Here is a 19,533-nt window from a genome sequence, read left to right on the forward strand (position 1 = left end):
GCAAGCTCTGAGCACTCTGAGCTGTCCAGTCTTGGACAGCAGGAATTTCCCAATCCGCCCTGGGGAACATACAGTGAGGAGAAGCAGCAGGAATTTCTGCCTGTGCTCCAGCCTCAGATGGGTCAGTGGTGTCCCAGGTGAGGTGACACCGATGAACACCCCCAGCAGCCCTCAGGCCCCCAGGAGCTCCGAGAGGATGAGGGTGGGGGAACGGGGGCAGAGCAGCCCTGACTCACCTGGGGACGCTCTCAGGTCAATCCTGCTCCTCACCACCAAACAGCATTCCTGGTTTGACACAAATGAGCTCCTTTCTACACTGGGAATTATCCATTGCCCAGCACTCAGCGAGGACAGGGGCAGAGGTTCCTCTGAGCAGCACCTTTCTGTCCTAACCCAGGATGAAACTCCAGAGCAACCCAAACCACGCTGATTGTGGCAGGTACAGCTGCAACAAAAGGAGAGCAAAGCAGAGCCAAAAATGTGCATAAACCCCCAGCCTCCACTACTGCCCTGTCACCAACACTGTCAGTTTTCTGCCCTCCAATCAGGAACCAACTCTGTCATCTGTACAGTAAAAAAATGCAACTATTTTGCCAAAAGATTCCAAGGTTTCTGAGTGCAGGTGGCCCAACAACTCCTCTGGAGGAGCAAAATGTTTACAGGAAAAGCAAGGAGGAACCAAGCACAAGATGGACTTGGATAGCAGTAGGAGGATCAACACCCAAACAGAGCAGCCCCTGGGACACTGGGAACACAGAAGCAGTGCTACACATCACAGTCAGTGAAGAGAAACACTTTAAGGTGCTGCAAATGTCACACCCTGCCCAAACACTGTAACACATCGTGGTTTCCTGAGACAAAATACAAAAAACATGAAGATTGAGACAACCAACCTCGATTCACAAATGTGTAACAAGCCACCGGTCCTTGAATTTGCTTTATTTTTCTCTGCATAAGGAACCCTGCACAGGCAATTCAAATTAAAACAAAATAAATATGTGAATATTCATGTAAAACAGTCCTGGCTAATGAACAATTATACACAATGTACAACTCTTCATTGGGATGTACAACTCTTCACTGGGAGGGCTTACAAATGTACTATTCCCAACAAAAATGCACCAAAATGTCTCCATGCAAACTTATCAAAAGTGACCAAAAAAAGGAGAAAAAAACTTACCCATCAGACTTTTTTGTTTTGTTTTTCCTTTTTTTTTTCTTTTGTACAATCACAAAAAAATAAAAACATCTAATTTGTTGTTGTTGTTGTTGTTTGTTTGTTACATTTAGAGTAACTAAAACGTGGCCACCACCTATTAACATCTGGGTTTTTTTATGCTCCTAAAACATCTATGGTTACTGTAAAATTATGTCAACGGTGACTCGGACTCAGGGCACTATCTGTAGGAAAAGGAAGGTGATTTTGTTCACAGAGTGTCAGTAATCCGTGTCGGAGCCCTCGGCATTGTCCACGTTGCGGGAGAGCATGTAATTGTCCATGTCGATGGAGCGGCAGTTGTTGATTGCATAGCGCAGGCGCTCGGCCATCACCAGCTGGCTGGAGTACGGCGGCAGCCGCAGTTGAAAGAAACAAGTCTGTGAGGTAGGCAAGCTGTCGTAAGGCTGTGGGGACGGACACAAGGGGGACACTGCTGAGCTGGGAATCACGGAAAACACGCCATGCACCCGCATTTCACTGCTCCTGCCCTGCCCCCACCGCTCTGCACCCTCACAGTCACAGGATCAGCCGGCTGGGAAAAGATCTCTGAGATCACTGAGTCCAATCCTTGATCCAACCCCGCCATGGTTCCCAGCCCATGGCACTGATGCCACATCCAGTCTGTCCTTAAACACCTCCAGGGATGGAGAATCCACCCCCTCCCTGGGCAGCCCATTCCAATGCTGAGCACTCTCTCTGTAAAAATTTCTTCCTGATATCCAACCTAAACCTCCCCTGGCACAGCTCCAGGCTGAGCCCTCTTGTCCTACTGCTGGTTCCTGGGAGATTGACCAACCCCCACCTGGCTCCAACCTCCTGTCAGGGAGTTGTAGAGAGTGCTGAGGTCTCCCCTGAGCCTCCTCCTCTCCAGGCTGAGCCCCCCCAGCTCCCTCAGCCTCTCCTCATCAGCACCTGTGCTCCACTCCTTCCCCAGCTCTGTTCCCTTCCCTGCCCCTGCTCCAGCCCCTCCATGTCCTTCCTGAGCTGAGGGGCCAGAACTGGACACAGCACTCCAGGGGTGGCCTCACCAGCACTGAGTGCACTCCATCCCCTCATGCAGATCATCCATGAAGAAATTATTCCAGCCCCAAATTCCTTTTAGGAAGCGGATTGGCCTCCCTCGTTTACAGCATTTGTTTCATCCTTAAGTATGTGCAAAACCACTGCTGTGTCACCTACTCTGTAAATAACCCAACCCACTGATGACACTCAGCTGCCCCCCCTCCTCAGCCCTCTGTACCAAGCAACGTTCAATTCCAACCCAGAGCGTGCCTGAACATCAGAGACACCGCCCAAAGATGACAGACACACCACTGCCATCTCCCCTTTTGTCATGTTGTCCACAGACAACGTGCTTTCACTGCACAAGGCCCCAGAATAATGCCAAATGAACTGCATCCTGTGTGGAAAATAACTCACTGTGAACTCACTGCAGTGGTTTTAAAATGTTATACTTCACTACTGGTCATATGGTGCCACTTGGGCAAATTTAACACTTAAAAACAGAATGAAAATTACCAAATGATAAAAGGGATTGGAACAGAAAATGGCTGGGGTGAGTTACAATAGAAGGAGGTTTGTTTCTAGTGCAAGAACTTGTCTTGACCTCCAGTCTCCGACTGCACCACGTTAATTAAGATGCAATTCATGCAGCCTACGTCCTGCTGCACAATCAAAATGTCTGGGCTTAACTCAGACCACGTCCCATCCCCTGCTTTTTCTTTAAATTTAGAACAGTGGAAACAGCCTCCTATTGGCAAAGGACAGACCATACTAGAGATGAATAAAAAAGTAATAATAATTTTTAAAAAAAGCCAAATAAAGCGGGCAACTTACCCTATCAACCTTCATTATTTGGAATCGCTGAGAGATATCAGCTGTGTTGGCTGGCAGTCGAGATCTTCCCGACACAAACCTCATGAAAAGGACTCTCTCCTCATTGGAAAACTCCTCCAGGGTGTGCCAGAACCACTGCACCAGCTGATGCTGCTCATCCACCTCCCTGTATCGCACCACTTTCTTCAGAACTTCAACGGAGATTTCCGGCATCCCACAGACCATCTGCTCCAACTGCTTGGCAGTCAGAAGGGACAGCAAAGGAACGGGAACGATCCAGGACATTCCCTCCCTGACAGCAGCCACCTGTTGGCCAGAAACAGAGCAGACATTTGAAGTGCAATTGTCTCACCTCTGCCACTTCTGGACCATGTTCTCCTTCTACAAGATTTAGGGTTTGGTACCTCTGATGAGAAAGCTGCTTTTCTGACACTGATAACACCACACAGGCATCTCTCTCTTGTAATTAGTCCACTGCTTTCACAAGGCTCACTGATCAAATGGCAAACAGGTAGTGAACACTTCCCAAAACACAGCATGAAATATTTGCAGTGTTTGTGTCACAGCAGAAGAGAAACAGTTTCAAACTAAACAAATGTCTGTCAATAATATTTACTTTAGATAGCCTCTGTGTTGTTAAAATGTCCAGTTTTAATGCCCAGGTTCTTTCCTCAAGTGGTTGCAGTGGGACTACTCTAATGTAGACAAGCTCTGACTTTAATGCTCTTCTGCCAACTGAGCAATGACTGAGAAAAACAGGATGAATTTAAAAGAAAACCCCAAAACAATCTGTGGGGCAAGAAAAGCCGTGGGGACACGGTCAGGATGCAGAAAGCCAAGCTTTTCTTCCCAAAAACTGTGATGGAAACTGGGATAAATCACCCCCCTGTCCCCACTGGCAGCAGGGCTGGGTCCCAAGGAGTCTCACCTGCCGGTCCATCTCATGGAGTCTGTACTCAATCGCCCTCTCCACGTACTCTTTCCTGTTTGAAAAGGTAAGTGGGATACTGTTCCCTCCAGGGATTATGGGAACCATTTTACCATCAGCACTTTGGCCAACAAAAGAATCTAAAGGAATCATCTGTGATGAAAAAACAGGAAAAGCATGTTCAGTGTAAGTCACTCCACTTTAACTTTTTCCTATAAGTCACCTAGAACTATATATGATAAGATCACAAACTGTTCTAAATGCACACAAAGTGCTTGTTATGCCAAGAATGGAGACTGAAATTATTTAAATACTGAAGTGAAGGTCAATCTGATAAAGTAACCACTCCCAGAATAAACCTGAAAGCTTCAACCTTCCCACCTTACCTCATGGAAATTTTCTTCAGTAATCCCACTGTCTTCAATGTGAAGAATGCTGTTGAGGGTCTGCACATAGAGCAGATCTACCTCCTCCAAATCCTCCAAGATGAGTGGGATACAACAGAGTTGCTTCCAGACCATTGGAGCCAAATGAAGATCTAATGGCTTTTTGGTACGAATTGCCACCCCCATGAGAATGCCCAAGAACTTGAACTGCATCAGGTGCTCATCTAAACAGGCTGAAGGGTTAAAGAGAAACCTGCAACAACAAATTGCCATCAGCAATCCAGCAAGTTCACAAACCATGCCCCTCTCCTCCGTAATAAAGTAACATCACAACCTGAAGGAAAAAATACACTCCAGACAGTCCTGAAGTCTCATCATTTGGTATAAAACAGCCACGAGAAGATTGGGATTTTCACCCCCTGCCACCTGCAGTGAGAGCAAGTCCTGCCCAACTCACCTGTCCCTGTTGTAGCCAACTTCAGCTGTAGCATTTGGGGAAGGAATGAGCAGGTCTACGATTCCAGTTTCCAGTTCCTTAAAAATCAACAACAAAAAACCCTTATTAGACACAGGGATAACAAACCTATGTGAGAACTATTGTACAGGATAACAAACCTATATCAGAACTATTGTACAGGATAACAAACCTATATCAGAACTATTGTACAGGATAACAAACCTATATCAGAACTATTGTACAGGATAACAAACCTATATCAGAACTATTGCATAGGATAACAAACCTAATGCCAGAATTATTAAGGCATTACAGCATTACAGGACAGAATATTCCACTATAGTGATGATTACTCTTTACAGATTAATACAAAACATTGAAGAGAATGTAAACATGGTGGGAAGGCTGTAAGTAATAAAAGCTTTTTTTTCCTCAAGACCTGCCCTTATGTCAGCCTATAATTGTTATTTTCCTGTGGCTGCTCTGTGATACATTCCTGGTGCCTGTTTCCAAAAGAATCAGAAGCCACAAGCTCTTTTTCCTACTGGTGCAGCTTTTCCAAGACCCAAAAAAATGTTCAGTTTTGTTCTGAACCCTCATCACACCTCAGGTTGAATGTAAACTGTCTAGGAAAGAACCCAAAAACTATGCCTCAACCAACCCTATTCTAGTCTTACAGGTTTCAGAAAACCCACTAATAAATGGAGTTCTTCAGTTTTTCCATCCTGTATCCTAACTCTAACTCCAGTGCCAGCTCCAGCACTACCCACAGCTCTTGTCCTGGCCCAGACTAAGCAGACAGACTCGTTAACCTCCCTCATCCTCATTCTTTGTGGTTTGAGGCTTCAGGAAGATTAAGGAACAACCAAACTTCTGCAGCCAGCATTGCCCTGAATCCTTCTCCTGGCTACAATCACAGGGCTGAGACATCCTCAAAACTACAGGCAGAATACATGAGCATGGACCAGCTTTGTCTCAGCCCTGCAGTCTGGAGCCTTCAGCTCCTGGGGAATCTGAAAAGATTAACAATGGCCACAAGATCCTGGTCACAGACAGGCAAAACCAGGCACTTCCTGCTACTGATGATCTTTCCAGCTCTGAATTTGGAGGTGACAGTGTCTGCAGGAACCTGAAAAACACTGCCTGAGGTGTCCCTGCACTGCAGGCACGGAACACAGCACCGCTTCTCCAAGAAGGTCCTGGCTGGACAGAATGGGAGGCTGCAAAATGCCCCTGCAATGTGTAGGGGCCATCTCAGAATCCCAAGGAGCCTCATGTACCACCAGTTATAGTGTGGCCTCACAGCACCTCCTTGTCACAAGCCAGGAAGATTTCCAGATCCTCAGAGACACCCTCAGCAGGCAGCCCTGGTGCTGGGGCTCAGCACTGCAGAGCGAGGACTGGCTACGCTGCAAAAAGGAAAATCTGGAAAACACTAAAAGAGAGAACAGAACCCCTCTCCCCAGGCATTTTGAGTTCCCAGACCCACCTGACACATTTCTGTAATAGTGTCATCGAACACTCCACCTGCGTCGTCAGCTCCTTCTCCCACCAGTTTCACCTTCCAGGCCCGCGAGGGCAGGCGCAGGTCCGAGGCGTTCAGCTTCACCACCTGCCTGGCTATCTGCACGAAGATGGGCTTGCACTTCCGACCTCTTTGGGGAGAAACACAGCCAGACAATGTAACTCAAACATGAGAGCTATGGAACCCCTGCCCTGACACAGCCAGACAGTGAAACTCAAACACAAGGGCTGTGGAACCCCTGCCCTGACACAGCCAGACAGTGAAACTCAAACACAAGGGCTGTGGAACCCCTGCCCTGACACAGCCAGACAATGTAACTCAAACACAAGGGCTACGGAACCCCTGCCCCGACACAGCCGGACAGGGAGCTCGGAACGCCTGGAGTTCTGCAGATGGGGGGTTCCAGCAGCACCCAGGGGCTGTGGGAGCAGCACTGACCTGGTGGAGATCCTCTTCACAGTGATCTGGGGCCCGTAGTTCTTGCCCTGCACCATGGTCTTGCCTATGGAGCGCACCATGGGCAGGGTGTACACCCGCGGTGCCAGCAGGGGCCGCAGCTGGCCCTGCACTATTCCCCACGTTCCAGCGTTGTAGTGAGATGTACTGTTCTGAAACACAGCAGCAACCACAATGGACACGTCAGGAAAGGACAGCAATTCCATTCTTCCCAGAATAAAACCCTTCAGAGCAATCACTGGCACTGCGGCGCTTCAGGAAACGGGTTAGCACTTTTTGGTTTGAGTTTTGAAGCTAATAAGCTTTTGGAAACTCAGACACTGACATGTCAATGCTAGTGTAAATGAAAATACAGAAGAACACGTTGACAAAGTTTGGTTTAATCCAGAATTATATATTATGTTAATTTTTTGACAAAGATCTATCTGGACCTGGCCAGAAACTCTCTAACAATGTGGCATAACACAACACAGCCAAGGCAGTGTTTTCCAAAGGAATTGTACCTGGTTATTGGGACTGAGGTTGAGTAATCTCCACGACGAGTACATGAGGTCAGAAAAGTGGTACAGCAGTCTGAGCCTCGCCCTCACTGTGTGAATGCTGACTTCCTTCAGTGCCCCGTACTGTGGTGGGATGGCATCAGGCAAACCAAGCTGCAAAGGCACTGAAACACCTGCATGGGGAGAGAAACAAAGCAGGGCTTGATAAAGGGCAGCTGGTTTGGAGTTGATTTTCCCCCACAGCAGCTTAGCTGCCTGCTGAGGTTAAACCACGACAGAAGCCAAATTAAGACTAAGATAACTGGAAACCCTGCATGGATATAACACTAAACAAATTCTGTCCCACATTTGGAATTCCTGTGGCACTCACAGCCCAGGAACAGCAGGACTAAACCCAACCCTCAGTTAGAATCACACAATCAGCCAGGTTGGAAAAGACCTCTGAGATCACCGAGTCCAACCCTTGATCCAACCCCGCCGTGGTTCCCAGACCGCATCCAGTGTCACCGTAAACACCTCCAGGGACGGTGACTCCACCCCTCCCCGGGCAGCCCATTGTGTTGCTGAGCATTCTCTCTGTAAAAACTCCCCGATATCCAACCCAAACCTCCCCTGGTAGATGGAGGAGCCAGTCCCTCACCCGGAGCTCGCGGGGGCACGGGCGGTGCCGTCCAGGCCGCGCTGTGACAGCGCCCGGCCGAGATCTGCCGCACGTTCTTGCCCTGCAGCACCGTCACCAGCGTGGGCTCCCGCACGTGGTTGGTGTGGCCCAGGCCCAGCTGATTGTCGGGAACAGGAGGAAAAGGGACAAAGAACAATCAACAGCCGTCCTGAGACTTCTAAAACTCTCTAAGCCAAAATTCGGAGCAAATGGTAAAAATGTATTTTTATATATATATAAAAAACTTTTATTTTTGATAAAATATTGCATCTGTACCCCATTGGAAGAGCAGATTTATCAGTATCAGATCTATCTCCTGCATCTCCTCTGTGCCATTTAAAGACCATTTTTGTTCCAGCACGTCAAATGCTACAATGGTTTATGAAAACACAATTTGTGTGGAGAGAAAGTTTACTGAAGCTGTGCTGACTTTTGACCAAGTTTCATATTTTAATTTCATTTTCTCTAGGTGAAAAATTTCATATGGCAAGAGTACATTTTTTTTGCCACTTCATATAAAACCAGTATTTTGAACCAAAAATCATATAAAACAGCTTTCAGAATCAATTTATTTACATTTTTTACCCTAACAACTTCTTCCCTTGCTGACACAAAGTACCATACGAAAAAAACCAAAAAACCAACAAACCAAAAGCAACAAAAAAACCTCAAAGAGAAATTATCCTAAAAAACTTGCTCCTAAAAAACAAGTCTTCTCAAAAACTCAGTCCTAAAACAGCAGAGGATGAAATTTGCTTAAACTTCCTGCAGCACCATCAGCTGCTGTCTGAAGAGGCTCTCTCTGATTCCTGTAGCATGCAGAAGTGTCAAAAAGCTCAAGTCCTTTCAAAAAATTTGAGTTATACATCTGGTGAGGGAGAATTTATCATTTATCACCTTTTTTTTCTGACTTCATAAAATCGCTCCTTTAAAAAGAGTAATTTACATTTTCACTACGAAAAGCACCTAAAGAGTTCACAAATCTGATTGACACAGAAATTGTCTTATGTTCAAAAAACTGGTGATAACTCAAGAATTAGGTAAAAATGTATGAATTTTTTCAAAAAAAGCTTGGATTAGGATACTTTGTCTAGAATGTTTTGAGTGCCTCCCCAAACTGCTACAGGGAACAAACAGGGAAAGGACAGAAATTGCCAAAAGCCTCGTTACGATAAACATTCCCCAAACACCCGCAAACTACAATTCCAGCCTTCCAAAGGCGAGGAGGATAAAAACCCCACATACCTGCCCCTCAGAATTGCTGCCCCAGGCATAGACATCCCCCGTGGAGGACAGGGCCAGGGTGTGCTCTGCTCCCACGGCGATGTCCTCGATGAAGATCCCCGACAGCACCGGCACCTGCTGGGGCCGGTTGTGGTTGCGGGCGCGGCCCTCGGGCAGCCCGATGAGGCGATCTGGAATAACAGGGACACAGCTCTGGGGACAGGGCCAGCCAGGGGGCAGCCACCCAGCAGACAGGGAGGGACAGGAACAGCCACCCAGCAGCAGAGTGGAGGGGACAGGAAGCAGTTCCATAAAATCCTGGAACTGGGACACTGGCACGAGAAATGCAGGGGATGTTTCCTACAAACCAGCAGTGTTGTTCCCTACTCTGAACGCTCCAACCAGAGCAAAGTCTGCTAACCCAAGACCTCCAGATTGAAATGTGCACTTTGCAAATACAGAGGAATTAACTGACATGAGAAGTTTACCGTGAATTGTTTAAATTCAGTGTTTAATTGGGTGCTCGTGGAAATTCTCCTGTCCAACCACACGCTTTATTGGACTGGGTAAACTTTGAAGTAATCCCATGTTCTTGGATGTGTGGAATTCAATGACATTTTAGGAGAATGCTCTTCAAAAAGGGAATTACTGAAAAAAAAAACAACCTCCAAGCCTGAAAGGTTGTCCCGAGATCAAACTGCACAGAGCTACAAATCTGGATTTTAGGTGCACGTTAAAATTCCGTTGTTGAAGTTCCAAAATTCAGATTAGGACAGAGCTTTTCTAAAAAGTAGCTTTAGGTCAGCCTTAGAAATGTGTCTTAATAGTCTTCCTTTTCATTTGCAATACACACAAGGCTGCAGATGGGAATGTCCACAGAGCAGATTGTCTTACCTTGTCCAAAAGTATATACATGACCATCTTTTGTCAGTGCAACAGAGAACTGGGTTCCACAGGCCACTTTTTTAATTCCAATTCCACAGAGAATATCCACTTTCTAAGAGGTAAAGTGAGAGAAAACCAAGGTATGGTATTACAAGAGTATAAAGAGAAAGCAAACATGAATTTTATCTGAAACTCTTGGTTCCAAAAACTAATTTTTTTATTTCCCCCTGTGCACTGCATACATTGTTGATTATACTAATTAACACAGGAAACAGAAACACAGTTTTCTTTAATGGAAGTAACATCTTATTCTGTGCACAATGATTCAAAATATCTATTTTTTTACTGGGAATGAGGGGGAGGGATATTGGAGGAAGGATTTCCAAATTTCCAAAACAAGAAACCTCTCTTCTCTAAGAGCGACCTCAGAATTTCTCTGTTTGTATTGCTACTGAGATAAGGTCACTGTGATTGATTTCTGTGAAACTCTTTACAGTACCAGGCTCACCATAATCAGAATCAGAATTATTTGTGTCAGAATGTGTTACAACAGCATGGAATTAATAATTTACCCTCTGAACACTTTGCAACACGTCTGAACAACACCGACAATTTGTGCCCAGAATCATTTCCCCGTGAATTCTAACCTGTGGTGAGGACTTTGCAGTGGAATTTCCCAGACCAAGCTTCCCATAGTCTCCATCTCCAAAAGCCCAGACCATTGAGCCATCTGTTGACACAGCTACAGTGTGATTGAGGCCACAGGCCACCTGAGGGAGAGAAATATGTTATTACCACTATTTTTGCTGACTTGCCACTAACTCAAACACTCCAACTGCCTTTCAGAAGAAAAACTGTGTTTAAAAATGAAGTGTCTTTGTAAAACCATTAAAAATTCCACTGCTTATTAGAGACACTCAGAACACAGGAGTGATTTTCTGGTATTTGTTCCTCTCAGCACACAGAGCCAAAGGGTTGTATTATGCTACACATATTCCCTGTTTAAAAATGTAAAGAAGCTCACTGATTCATGCTTAAAATCGACCCAACCTTGAAATGTTAAAATGTTAAAAACCACGGGCAGTTCTGCAAAAAGAGGATCAAGAGAGTCAGGAAAGTAATTATTACAAAAATCAGGCACAGTCAAATTCTGCCACCACAACCAACATAAAAGCCAAGGTTAAAAAGCCACAAGTGAACACTTAAATCCATTACAAACACCAGCTTTAAACCCAGATCCAGGGCTAGTTTTAGGTAAGCCATGCCTGTCCAATCTGGTAACCTTCCAGCGCCGTCACTCGTTCTGGAAGTTTCTTATTGGAAGTGTTTCCAAGTCCTAATCGACCGTAATCACCATTTCCAAACGTAAAGAGTTTGCCATCTGCTGTCACCACAGCTGAGTGTTTGAAGCCACAGGACATCTGGAAGCAAAATAAACATCATTTTTTACACACATTTTTAAATGTGGGCACAAGATCACATTGGCTGTTACACATATATATGTCACACCTTTCCCTCCCCTGAATTATATTCACTTTTAAAGAGCTAAAATAAAGACATTTTAGCATTAATGATTTCTCCAGCAACCCATCTCTTATTCTTTTCGATGGTAACGTTACAGAGGAGGACCAGAGGATATTTGCAGGAAAAATTAGCTGTGTGATTATCCTGTATTTTTATAAAGAAACCTCCATCAAAGCCAAACATGGTTTTGTGCACTGTTAGCACTCAGGGGAGGCCCTGGTGACCAGATTTGGAGGTCAAAGTCACCTGGCAAAGATGAAGAGAAGCTTGCAAATCACACCTGCATTTTGAGAACCTTTAGATCACCCCCCTCCTTCCACGCTCTGATTTTCAGCTTTCTCCAGGACCAACTGTCCATTGACATCCCACACCAACACCAGGCTCTGGGGTATGAACTTCCTTCAGCTGGACATCCCCAGCGTGGTCCAGAGAGCCCAGAGCAGGCACAAGTGGCCTGTTTGCACTCAGGGGACACAGCACTGGGTTAGCAGGCCCTGCAGCTGGAAGGAGACACAGAACATTTTGGCACCTGCACCACTTCTTCTCCCTGCAGGGCCTCGATCTGCCGGGGCCTGCGCTGCCGGTCGCTGTTGCCGTGGCCCAGCTTGCCGTAATCTCCATCTCCCCAGCTGAAAACTTCCCCGCTCTCCGTCAGAGCCATGGAGTGCCCATCGGAGCCACACGAGGTCACCAGCTGTGTCACAACAAAGCCTGGTGGAGAAACAGGAGGAACCAAAGATCAGAATAATTGATAACAAACTCTTCATACAAAGTGTGCCTGGTGGCAGCCAATGGAGCCTGGGAAAAGGACAAACCACAGTAACAGTTTCCTTAATTAATTGACTTTTCTTTTGAACAAACCCTTTGTTTTCTCATGTACAATTCATGCTCCTGCCCTGCCATTAGCTTTGAAATTAAATGTTCCTAACCTGAGCAAAGACTTTTCCCTGGAGACTTCCTAAAATTAAGGAGTTTGAACATATTATTACTTAAACATGAATGAAAAAATTAATGTCTAGTTTGGTTTTTTCAGGTTTTTTTAATTAAAGACTACAATATTTAATGTCTAAATCTGCAAAAAGAGCATCAACACAGTTATACTAACTACCAAAATGCTTCTTGGAGCTCTCTCAGTGGTTCCTTTCAAAGCCAGCAGTGTTACCTTGCAGTGCTGAAATGACTGTGAGCACATGGAGATCATCAGAATTTCCTTGCCCCAGTCGTCCGTAACTCCCTTCCCCACAGGCCAAAACGGTGCCGTTGGCTTGAATGACAAAGGTGCAGTTCTGGCCACAAACCACCTGGTTTAGAAAGACAGGAAGGCATTTTAAACCATGGTAAATGCAGCAGAGCTGTAACACCTGCATTACAATGCACCATCTCCTTTTTTAATTGGTGCTCTTTGGGATTGTGTCATGGCAGTATTTTATTGAGTTAATGTTATTTCAGAGAGCAAAACTGCCATGTGTATTACGTTAAAGCTGGGCAGGTATTTTCAAATCATATAAAATAACTCAAATCATGCTTATATAAAATAATCCTGTGTTGTCAGATTGCAGCAGCTTCTTGGTTTGAATCTGCCAAATAATTAAAGATTTTCTCTTCAGTAAAAACACGGGTTTTGGGTTACTTATAAGTAAATTCAAAGAACAAATTGAGAAGACATTTAGAGAGAGACTTTTGACAGGCTGGACAAATAACAGATGGTAAATCCTTAGATCATGACAGGGTTTGAGTGATCACCTGCTGAGCCTGAGAGAATGAAGGTGCTGCCACCGGTATCATGACGTTCCTGCCAGCCTCTGCCAGCTGCCCGTGCCTGCCTGCTCCCCACAGGTACACGTCACACTTCCCTCCCAGGTGCCAGTCCTAGGGAAGAGCAGCACAGGAGGCTTCACAACAAGAGAACTTCCAACAGCCCCCAGTGTTTCAAAAGAGCACAAAACCCTCCAGGACACCCCAAACCAGGAGCTGCACTGACCTCTGGCCTTGATGTTGCCCAGGACATGATCTGCTCATCCATGCCATTGATCCATTTGCTGTTATCCTACACAGCAAAAGCCACAGTTGCCACATTCAGCTCAAGAGATGCACGTTCTTTTATTGTTATGCACATATTTTCCTTTCTAAGGGTAATATTCAAATTATTCTAAATGATACATCAGGATGTGTGCAGGCCAACAATGACTCAGTTATCTGTGTCTTGCAATCCAAATGAAAAAAAAGCAAACCAAACAAAATTCACTATGAAATAATCTCTTTCTATTTACTGATGCTTAAGGCTTTTACAAATTTCAGTTGGAAACACTGGTTTAAAACAATTCAATTGCAAACATCTCGCTGATAAAAAAATTCCTAATCAAAAATTCCCATTTTGGTTTACATATGGTAGGTAAGAAATCATAAAGCAAACTGACACTAGCAAAATAACTTGGTGTAGAAATGTGCCAAAGGAATCCTTAAAATATGCATTGCAAAGCTCTACATTTCTTGCTTCTACCTCTTACGAAAACTACTGTCACAGCTTTGGGTTGGTTTAATTTGGTTTTTTAATATGCTACTGAATCGTGCTCATTATACACACACAGAGCAATCTTAACAGTATATTCTAACCAGTTAATTAAAAACTAAACTTAGTTATTGTTGGTGCTTATATTAATAAATATAAATATTCACAGCATAGAGATGTGGATAATAACATATATATGATAACAACACAATGACAATAACAACACACCGAGAGAAAACCCCCAACGTTACCATCAGCAGAGTGAGCTCATCCTCGGGAACAGGCTCCAGGTCTGGCACAGTAAAGGATTCTGGGAACTGGGCTCCCTTGGCCAGGGCTTCTGCAGCTTTGATGGTGGTGGAGAAGCACTCGAGCCAGGCCCACTCGGAGGGGTTCCAGGCCGAGGGGTCGGGCAGGCAGCTCTGCAGGTGGGGAGGCACGGGCGGGTTGCACAGCAGCTGGTCCAGGTGAAGGCCCACGGCCAGCGAGGCCAAGCACTGCATGTAGGGGCTGTGCACCAGCTGGTCTCCACACACCACGTGGGGCTACAGGCAGGACACAGGAAGGAAATATGTGGGAATCAATTCAGAAAATCCTTCAGAAAATACTTTGCTCCTTGCTTAAATCAGTTTTTCTAAGGATATTTGCAGATAGGATGTAGGAAAGGCTGGGGGGTTCTCTGTGGTGAAACACTGGCATCAGCTGAGGTTCAAACCTCGTGCCAGCCAATGGATTTGAAAGGCTGGCTCATCTCTCACCTTCTCATAGGCATACTGCTCCTGCAGCATGATGGGCAGCCGCTCCAGGAAGGCTCTCATGCAGGGAGCCATGTTCAGCCCCAGCACTCCCTGCTGCTTCAGAGCAGTCCTGCAGGTGGCCAGGACGTGGTTGGCAGAGATCCACTCGGAGGTGCAGTTCACCACCAGCACATCCTGTGTGACAGCAGGCACAGGACACATCAGAAATTAAAAAAACTCACCAAGCAGCTCCACTGATTTATCACCAGCCATCTTGGTTTCCACAGGGGCCAGAAAACACACAAGTTCAAACAGTTCTGTCTCTGCTGGGGAATCATCTGCTGACAAATGCTACGGAGTAGCCACCTCCATCTGCCACTTCCTCACGTTTCCACGGCAATACTGCCATTATCACTCCAAAAACAGAGACCATTTCAGTGAATGCTGCATCCTTAAGTTAAGATTCAGTTTAGAGGCAACCTCAGTTTAGGATTGGCCTTGTAATGTGACCTTAATGCTCGGTCTGAGTTCAGAATAAACTTTCCAAGAACCACAAAACTACTTCAAACCACACACAGCATGACTCTGCTAACAGGAGTCATAACTTGTGCCACATTTATTCACAAAAAATACCATCTTTTGGAATAATCAGCTGTTCTAAAACCTCTGTTCAGATGCCACAAGTTCCCGACACAGCAAACGCTGAAGTAAATTCTGCTGTTTCTTAACAACTTCTGAGGTTGCTTTAGATTAACTCAGATCACCAAATTATCTTATTTGCTGGGGGAAATGAAACATTTCTTCATGTTGCATAAAGGACTAAAAGAAATAAATCTGTCTTCTGTCTGTTTGCATTGTTCATTTCCATCTGCTTCCATTAAACAGAGGGGCTGATATAACCCATGTGCATCTTTGTAACTCCGAGTTCAGAGGGATCCCAGCCTGCCCCACCACATTAAACACAGGATATAAATAAAAAAGCCCAGGCTTTTCGGGCTGAGGTGAAAGCTGAAAGCCAAAACAACATGTCTGGAAAATATGAGAGTGATAGATAGATATTTCTAGAGGAAAAAAAAAAAGGTTGGGGAGGTGGGGGGAGAAAAGAAAGTCAAGACAGACAAACAGCATTTTTAGGAAGAAGTGTGAAAGAATGTTACTTCAAGCACAGTGTCACCTTTGATCTGTTGGAACAGGCAGCTACTCCAACCTCAGGTATCCACACTGCAGTCTGGATTGCTCCAGAGCCTATCACAACACTCTGCAACACGGAGCCATCCTGAGGAGAGAGGGGCTGGAGTCAGTGTGTGCACACAGGGCATCCCTGCTGGAGTGCACACACTCACACCTCGGAGGGATGACATCATCCCAAGCTGGTCAGAGTGAAATACTTATCCTACAGGCCAAAAAAATCTAGATTTTTTATCACATTAAGGAGATAACATAACTAAGCACTTAGAAGTGCTTACTAATCCACATTATCTGACTCTTGAAAAAGTCCTGAAATAAGAGAATATTGATTTCCACCATAAAGAGTGGCTGATTCTGCAAAGCCTAACTAACATGACCAAACCCACAGAATTAATCAGTAATAGAACCATAAACATAAATTACTTCAATGAGAACACAATTTCAACCTATGTTTTGTTATTTCCAATTTTATAACACTATTTTATACCAAGCTTTCCCTAACGTTTCTAACTCCCATCCGGGGAGGGGGAAGCCTCGACCACTCCAGATATTCCTGCTAAAAACCAGAATCAAATCACACTAAAGAGGATCTTACCCGTAAAGACCAAATGTTCATGAGGCCCCCCAGGCCCCCAGACACCAAGGCCAGTCCATCAGGGCTGAATGCAACAGTCCTGACAGGAGTGATGTGTCCCCTCAGCTGGAACACACACTTGACTTCCACTGCCTTCCTGAATCCATCCTGTAAATAATCACACAGTTATGGAGCACTGAGCTGGAAAAGGAACAGCATGACTGCCTGTCTTCTGCAATAAACACTGATCATCCACAGGTAGGGGTAAGCTCCAATAAATAATTTTAAAAACCCCATTACTATGACAATATTTTTATGCATATCTTGTCACATCTTTCCTCCCTTTACAAATTAAAGACCACATTGCAGCTTTTGTAGGTGAAATTTATCTTAACTCTTTCTAGCTACAGAACACTTCAATCTCTTCCTAAATGTTCAGTATAACTTTATCAACTTGGATGAAAACAGACCAAAGATGAACTTTAGCCACATAAAATTTAAACCTGTGATTTTTCATTTCCTGTTCTGAAAATGGCTACACATAGACAAACAACATCCCTTTATCAGCAAATCTCTTCTCCCAGGAACCATTCAAGGAACTTGCTCTCATTCTTCTCCTCCCTCCATTTCACAACGAGCAGAGAAAATTCCTTAACCACCAAGAGAATTCCTTTTACCTTGGCACTTGTTTCTTGCTCCCACCACCCTTCTGAGCAAGCTGAGCTGGACTGCAGCGTGATCACAACGTCCTGGGGAACAGTCCAGACACACACCAGGCCATTGTGGCAGCCCCTAAAGCAAGTCAGAGGAATTAGAAAAACAAAATGAAGGTATTAACTTATCATATCAGTAGTCTTACCACATTTAAAACTGTATTGTATAAATTAATATTAAGTAGAAAGGCACCTTCCCAATGGATAAATGCATTTTTTTTTCCTATTCCTCACACCCTGTAATTTTTCAATTTTTACTGACAACAGATTAGAAAAAATATTTGAATGAAGTAAAAAAATTCAAGCAGGACCAGCACACACTCAGGTCTCATGAGATGGAGAAAACAGCTGATAACAACCAGGGTCACCCTTTACACCTGACTTCTGAAGCCTCGTGTAACCGGTTTATTGAAGGAATGTGATTTAAAAAAACCCTTTTCTTTGCTCTGGACACTCCAGACTGGTGGAACAGAGCTGCAGAAGAACCACAGAAACAATAAAAGCTGGGACATACGTGGCCAGCAGGAGCTGGGGCTTGGGCCCCTTCCCTGGCAGGGCACACCAGGCGATGCCATTCACCAGAGCAGGGTGGGACAGCGAGTGCAGGCGCCTCCAGCAGCCCCCCAGGAACCCCCAGAGCTTCACGGTCTCTTCTTTGGCACATGTCAGGAGAATCTTCCCAGTTGGATCCCACTTCATGCTCACAACCATGTCCTGGTGGGTGGAAAACAACCAAAAGTTGGTCGGAAGGAACGGTAAGAGGAGAAAATTTTCACTCTGGGAGTTAATGTAGCTTTTAATTATTGACACCAAAAGTACTTGATTCTCAAAAAAATTGTTGCACAGAGAGGGAGCTGTAATTATGGAATCATAATATTTTTCAGAGCTATCAAATTAAAAAGACTTAAGAAGTTTGCTGAAGGAAACTGTAGGGAAAGCAAAGATGTTTTCTCTTCACTGCAAACCTTCCTTGATCTTTTTTCCCCTGATGAAGTGGGCAATGTTTCCTTCTTTTTTTATACTATGAAACTGTAGCACAAATGGTTTGGAAACATATTAAGGAATGGGCCAGATGTAGCTTTGAGTGTAACTGGGGCAGGGAAGGAGAACAGCCCACAGGAAGAAGGCAAGGACGGATTTATCACCTCAGCATCCTCCTGCTGGGATTACCCTGCTCCAGACACCCCAGAGAAGCACTCAAGAGGCTCCTACTACCCCTGCATTTGAGGAATTCTCATCAGCCTAACAAATAATTTGTGGATTGTAATAACATATTACATCCTGGCCAAGAGAAGGTTGCCAACCTTTGGGATTGCAAAGAGAACACCTTTTGCTTTGCACAGGAAGCTAAACAAAAACATGTGACGTGAGCAAATTCAGGATTTATTATGAGCACTTTTACCAATTAAAAGAATTAGTCTTCTAAATCCAGTCAGGTACAGCTTTGTGCTTAACACTCCTGTCACTGTATGAATACCCATGACAGAAAAACAGGCTATCAAATTTATCTTCCCTTTTTGCCCTTTTCTTTTCACATTTGGTAGGCTGCTCCTTTAAAGTATATTATGTTTCACATCTGTATCAGAAATAGATATGTGTTCTCAAAATAACCTGCACCTGACTATATAAACAGCTTTCCAATAGAGAAAACAGCTTCAACAGATCTTTACAAGAGAAATCATCCCTCAGTTTTCAACAGTTACCTTATGGGCATCGATGACAACGACTCCTCCTTTCTCCAGTGGCTCCTTTGTCCCTATCAGCAATTTTCCATCAGAATAGCCCACAGCAAACGGTCTGTCCTCGCTGAACCAGGCAAGGCACGTGACAGACACTGCATGAACAGACAACACCAGCATTAATTAAGCTCAATTAACTTCACTCCTGCCAAGGAGGGTTTGCAGTGCATTTGTCTGAACTATGAGAAGTTTGTTTAACAAACTTCTCCACTGTTAATGTCACTTAACATACTTTTGCTTTGAAAATGTCCTCAAATTTGTATGGTAAGGATAAAAATTGAGTTCCACTGTAATGGCAGCTGTTGAGATTATTTTGTACTAGTTTTCTCATTCTTCTTTTTACTAAAATAATTGAATTTGAATTTCTGGCATGGTGAAAATAATTATACCGGGGAGGGGGGAAAGCAGACTGAATCCTATCCATGTATCTAAGAAAAGCTCTGGAAAAACAACTTGCTTTTCATAGCAAGTA

General features: G+C 44.7%; 1 protein-coding gene across 11 annotated transcripts in view; it reads right to left on the reverse strand.

Annotated features, from left to right (window-relative positions):
• Positions 1 to 910: 910 nt before the first annotated feature.
• HERC1 (HECT and RLD domain containing E3 ubiquitin protein ligase family member 1) overlaps positions 911 to 19,533 on the reverse strand; it is an 88,531-nt gene continuing 69,908 nt past the window's right edge. For all 11 annotated transcript variants that reach the window (XM_050309129.1, XM_050309135.1, XM_050309134.1 and 8 more), the window contains 24 exons: positions 19,026 to 19,156; positions 17,837 to 18,036; positions 17,287 to 17,401; positions 16,631 to 16,777; positions 16,022 to 16,123; positions 14,869 to 15,042; positions 14,362 to 14,655; positions 13,583 to 13,648; positions 13,345 to 13,470; positions 12,764 to 12,902; positions 12,131 to 12,312; positions 11,343 to 11,498; positions 10,725 to 10,847; positions 10,087 to 10,189; positions 9,214 to 9,383; positions 7,948 to 8,086; positions 7,311 to 7,480; positions 6,790 to 6,959; positions 6,316 to 6,481; positions 4,827 to 4,903; positions 4,370 to 4,622; positions 3,984 to 4,136; positions 3,056 to 3,361; positions 911 to 1,623 (listed from right to left, as the gene is read on the reverse strand). In XM_050309129.1, the coding sequence (XP_050165086.1) occupies positions 1,438 to 1,623; positions 3,056 to 3,361; positions 3,984 to 4,136; positions 4,370 to 4,622; positions 4,827 to 4,903; positions 6,316 to 6,481; positions 6,790 to 6,959; positions 7,311 to 7,480; positions 7,948 to 8,086; positions 9,214 to 9,383; positions 10,087 to 10,189; positions 10,725 to 10,847; positions 11,343 to 11,498; positions 12,131 to 12,312; positions 12,764 to 12,902; positions 13,345 to 13,470; positions 13,583 to 13,648; positions 14,362 to 14,655; positions 14,869 to 15,042; positions 16,022 to 16,123; positions 16,631 to 16,777; positions 17,287 to 17,401; positions 17,837 to 18,036; positions 19,026 to 19,156 (3,848 nt within the window). In that variant the 3' untranslated portion in view covers positions 911 to 1,437. The remainder of the gene's footprint in view (positions 1,624 to 3,055; positions 3,362 to 3,983; positions 4,137 to 4,369; positions 4,623 to 4,826; positions 4,904 to 6,315; positions 6,482 to 6,789; positions 6,960 to 7,310; positions 7,481 to 7,947; positions 8,087 to 9,213; positions 9,384 to 10,086; positions 10,190 to 10,724; positions 10,848 to 11,342; positions 11,499 to 12,130; positions 12,313 to 12,763; positions 12,903 to 13,344; positions 13,471 to 13,582; positions 13,649 to 14,361; positions 14,656 to 14,868; positions 15,043 to 16,021; positions 16,124 to 16,630; positions 16,778 to 17,286; positions 17,402 to 17,836; positions 18,037 to 19,025; positions 19,157 to 19,533) is intronic.

The sequence above is a fragment of the Myiozetetes cayanensis genome, unplaced genomic scaffold (assembly GCF_022539395.1).
Source record: "Myiozetetes cayanensis isolate MyiCay16 unplaced genomic scaffold, myiCay2020 scf14, whole genome shotgun sequence".
In the NCBI taxonomy this organism is placed as follows: Eukaryota; Metazoa; Chordata; class Aves; order Passeriformes; family Tyrannidae; genus Myiozetetes; species Myiozetetes cayanensis.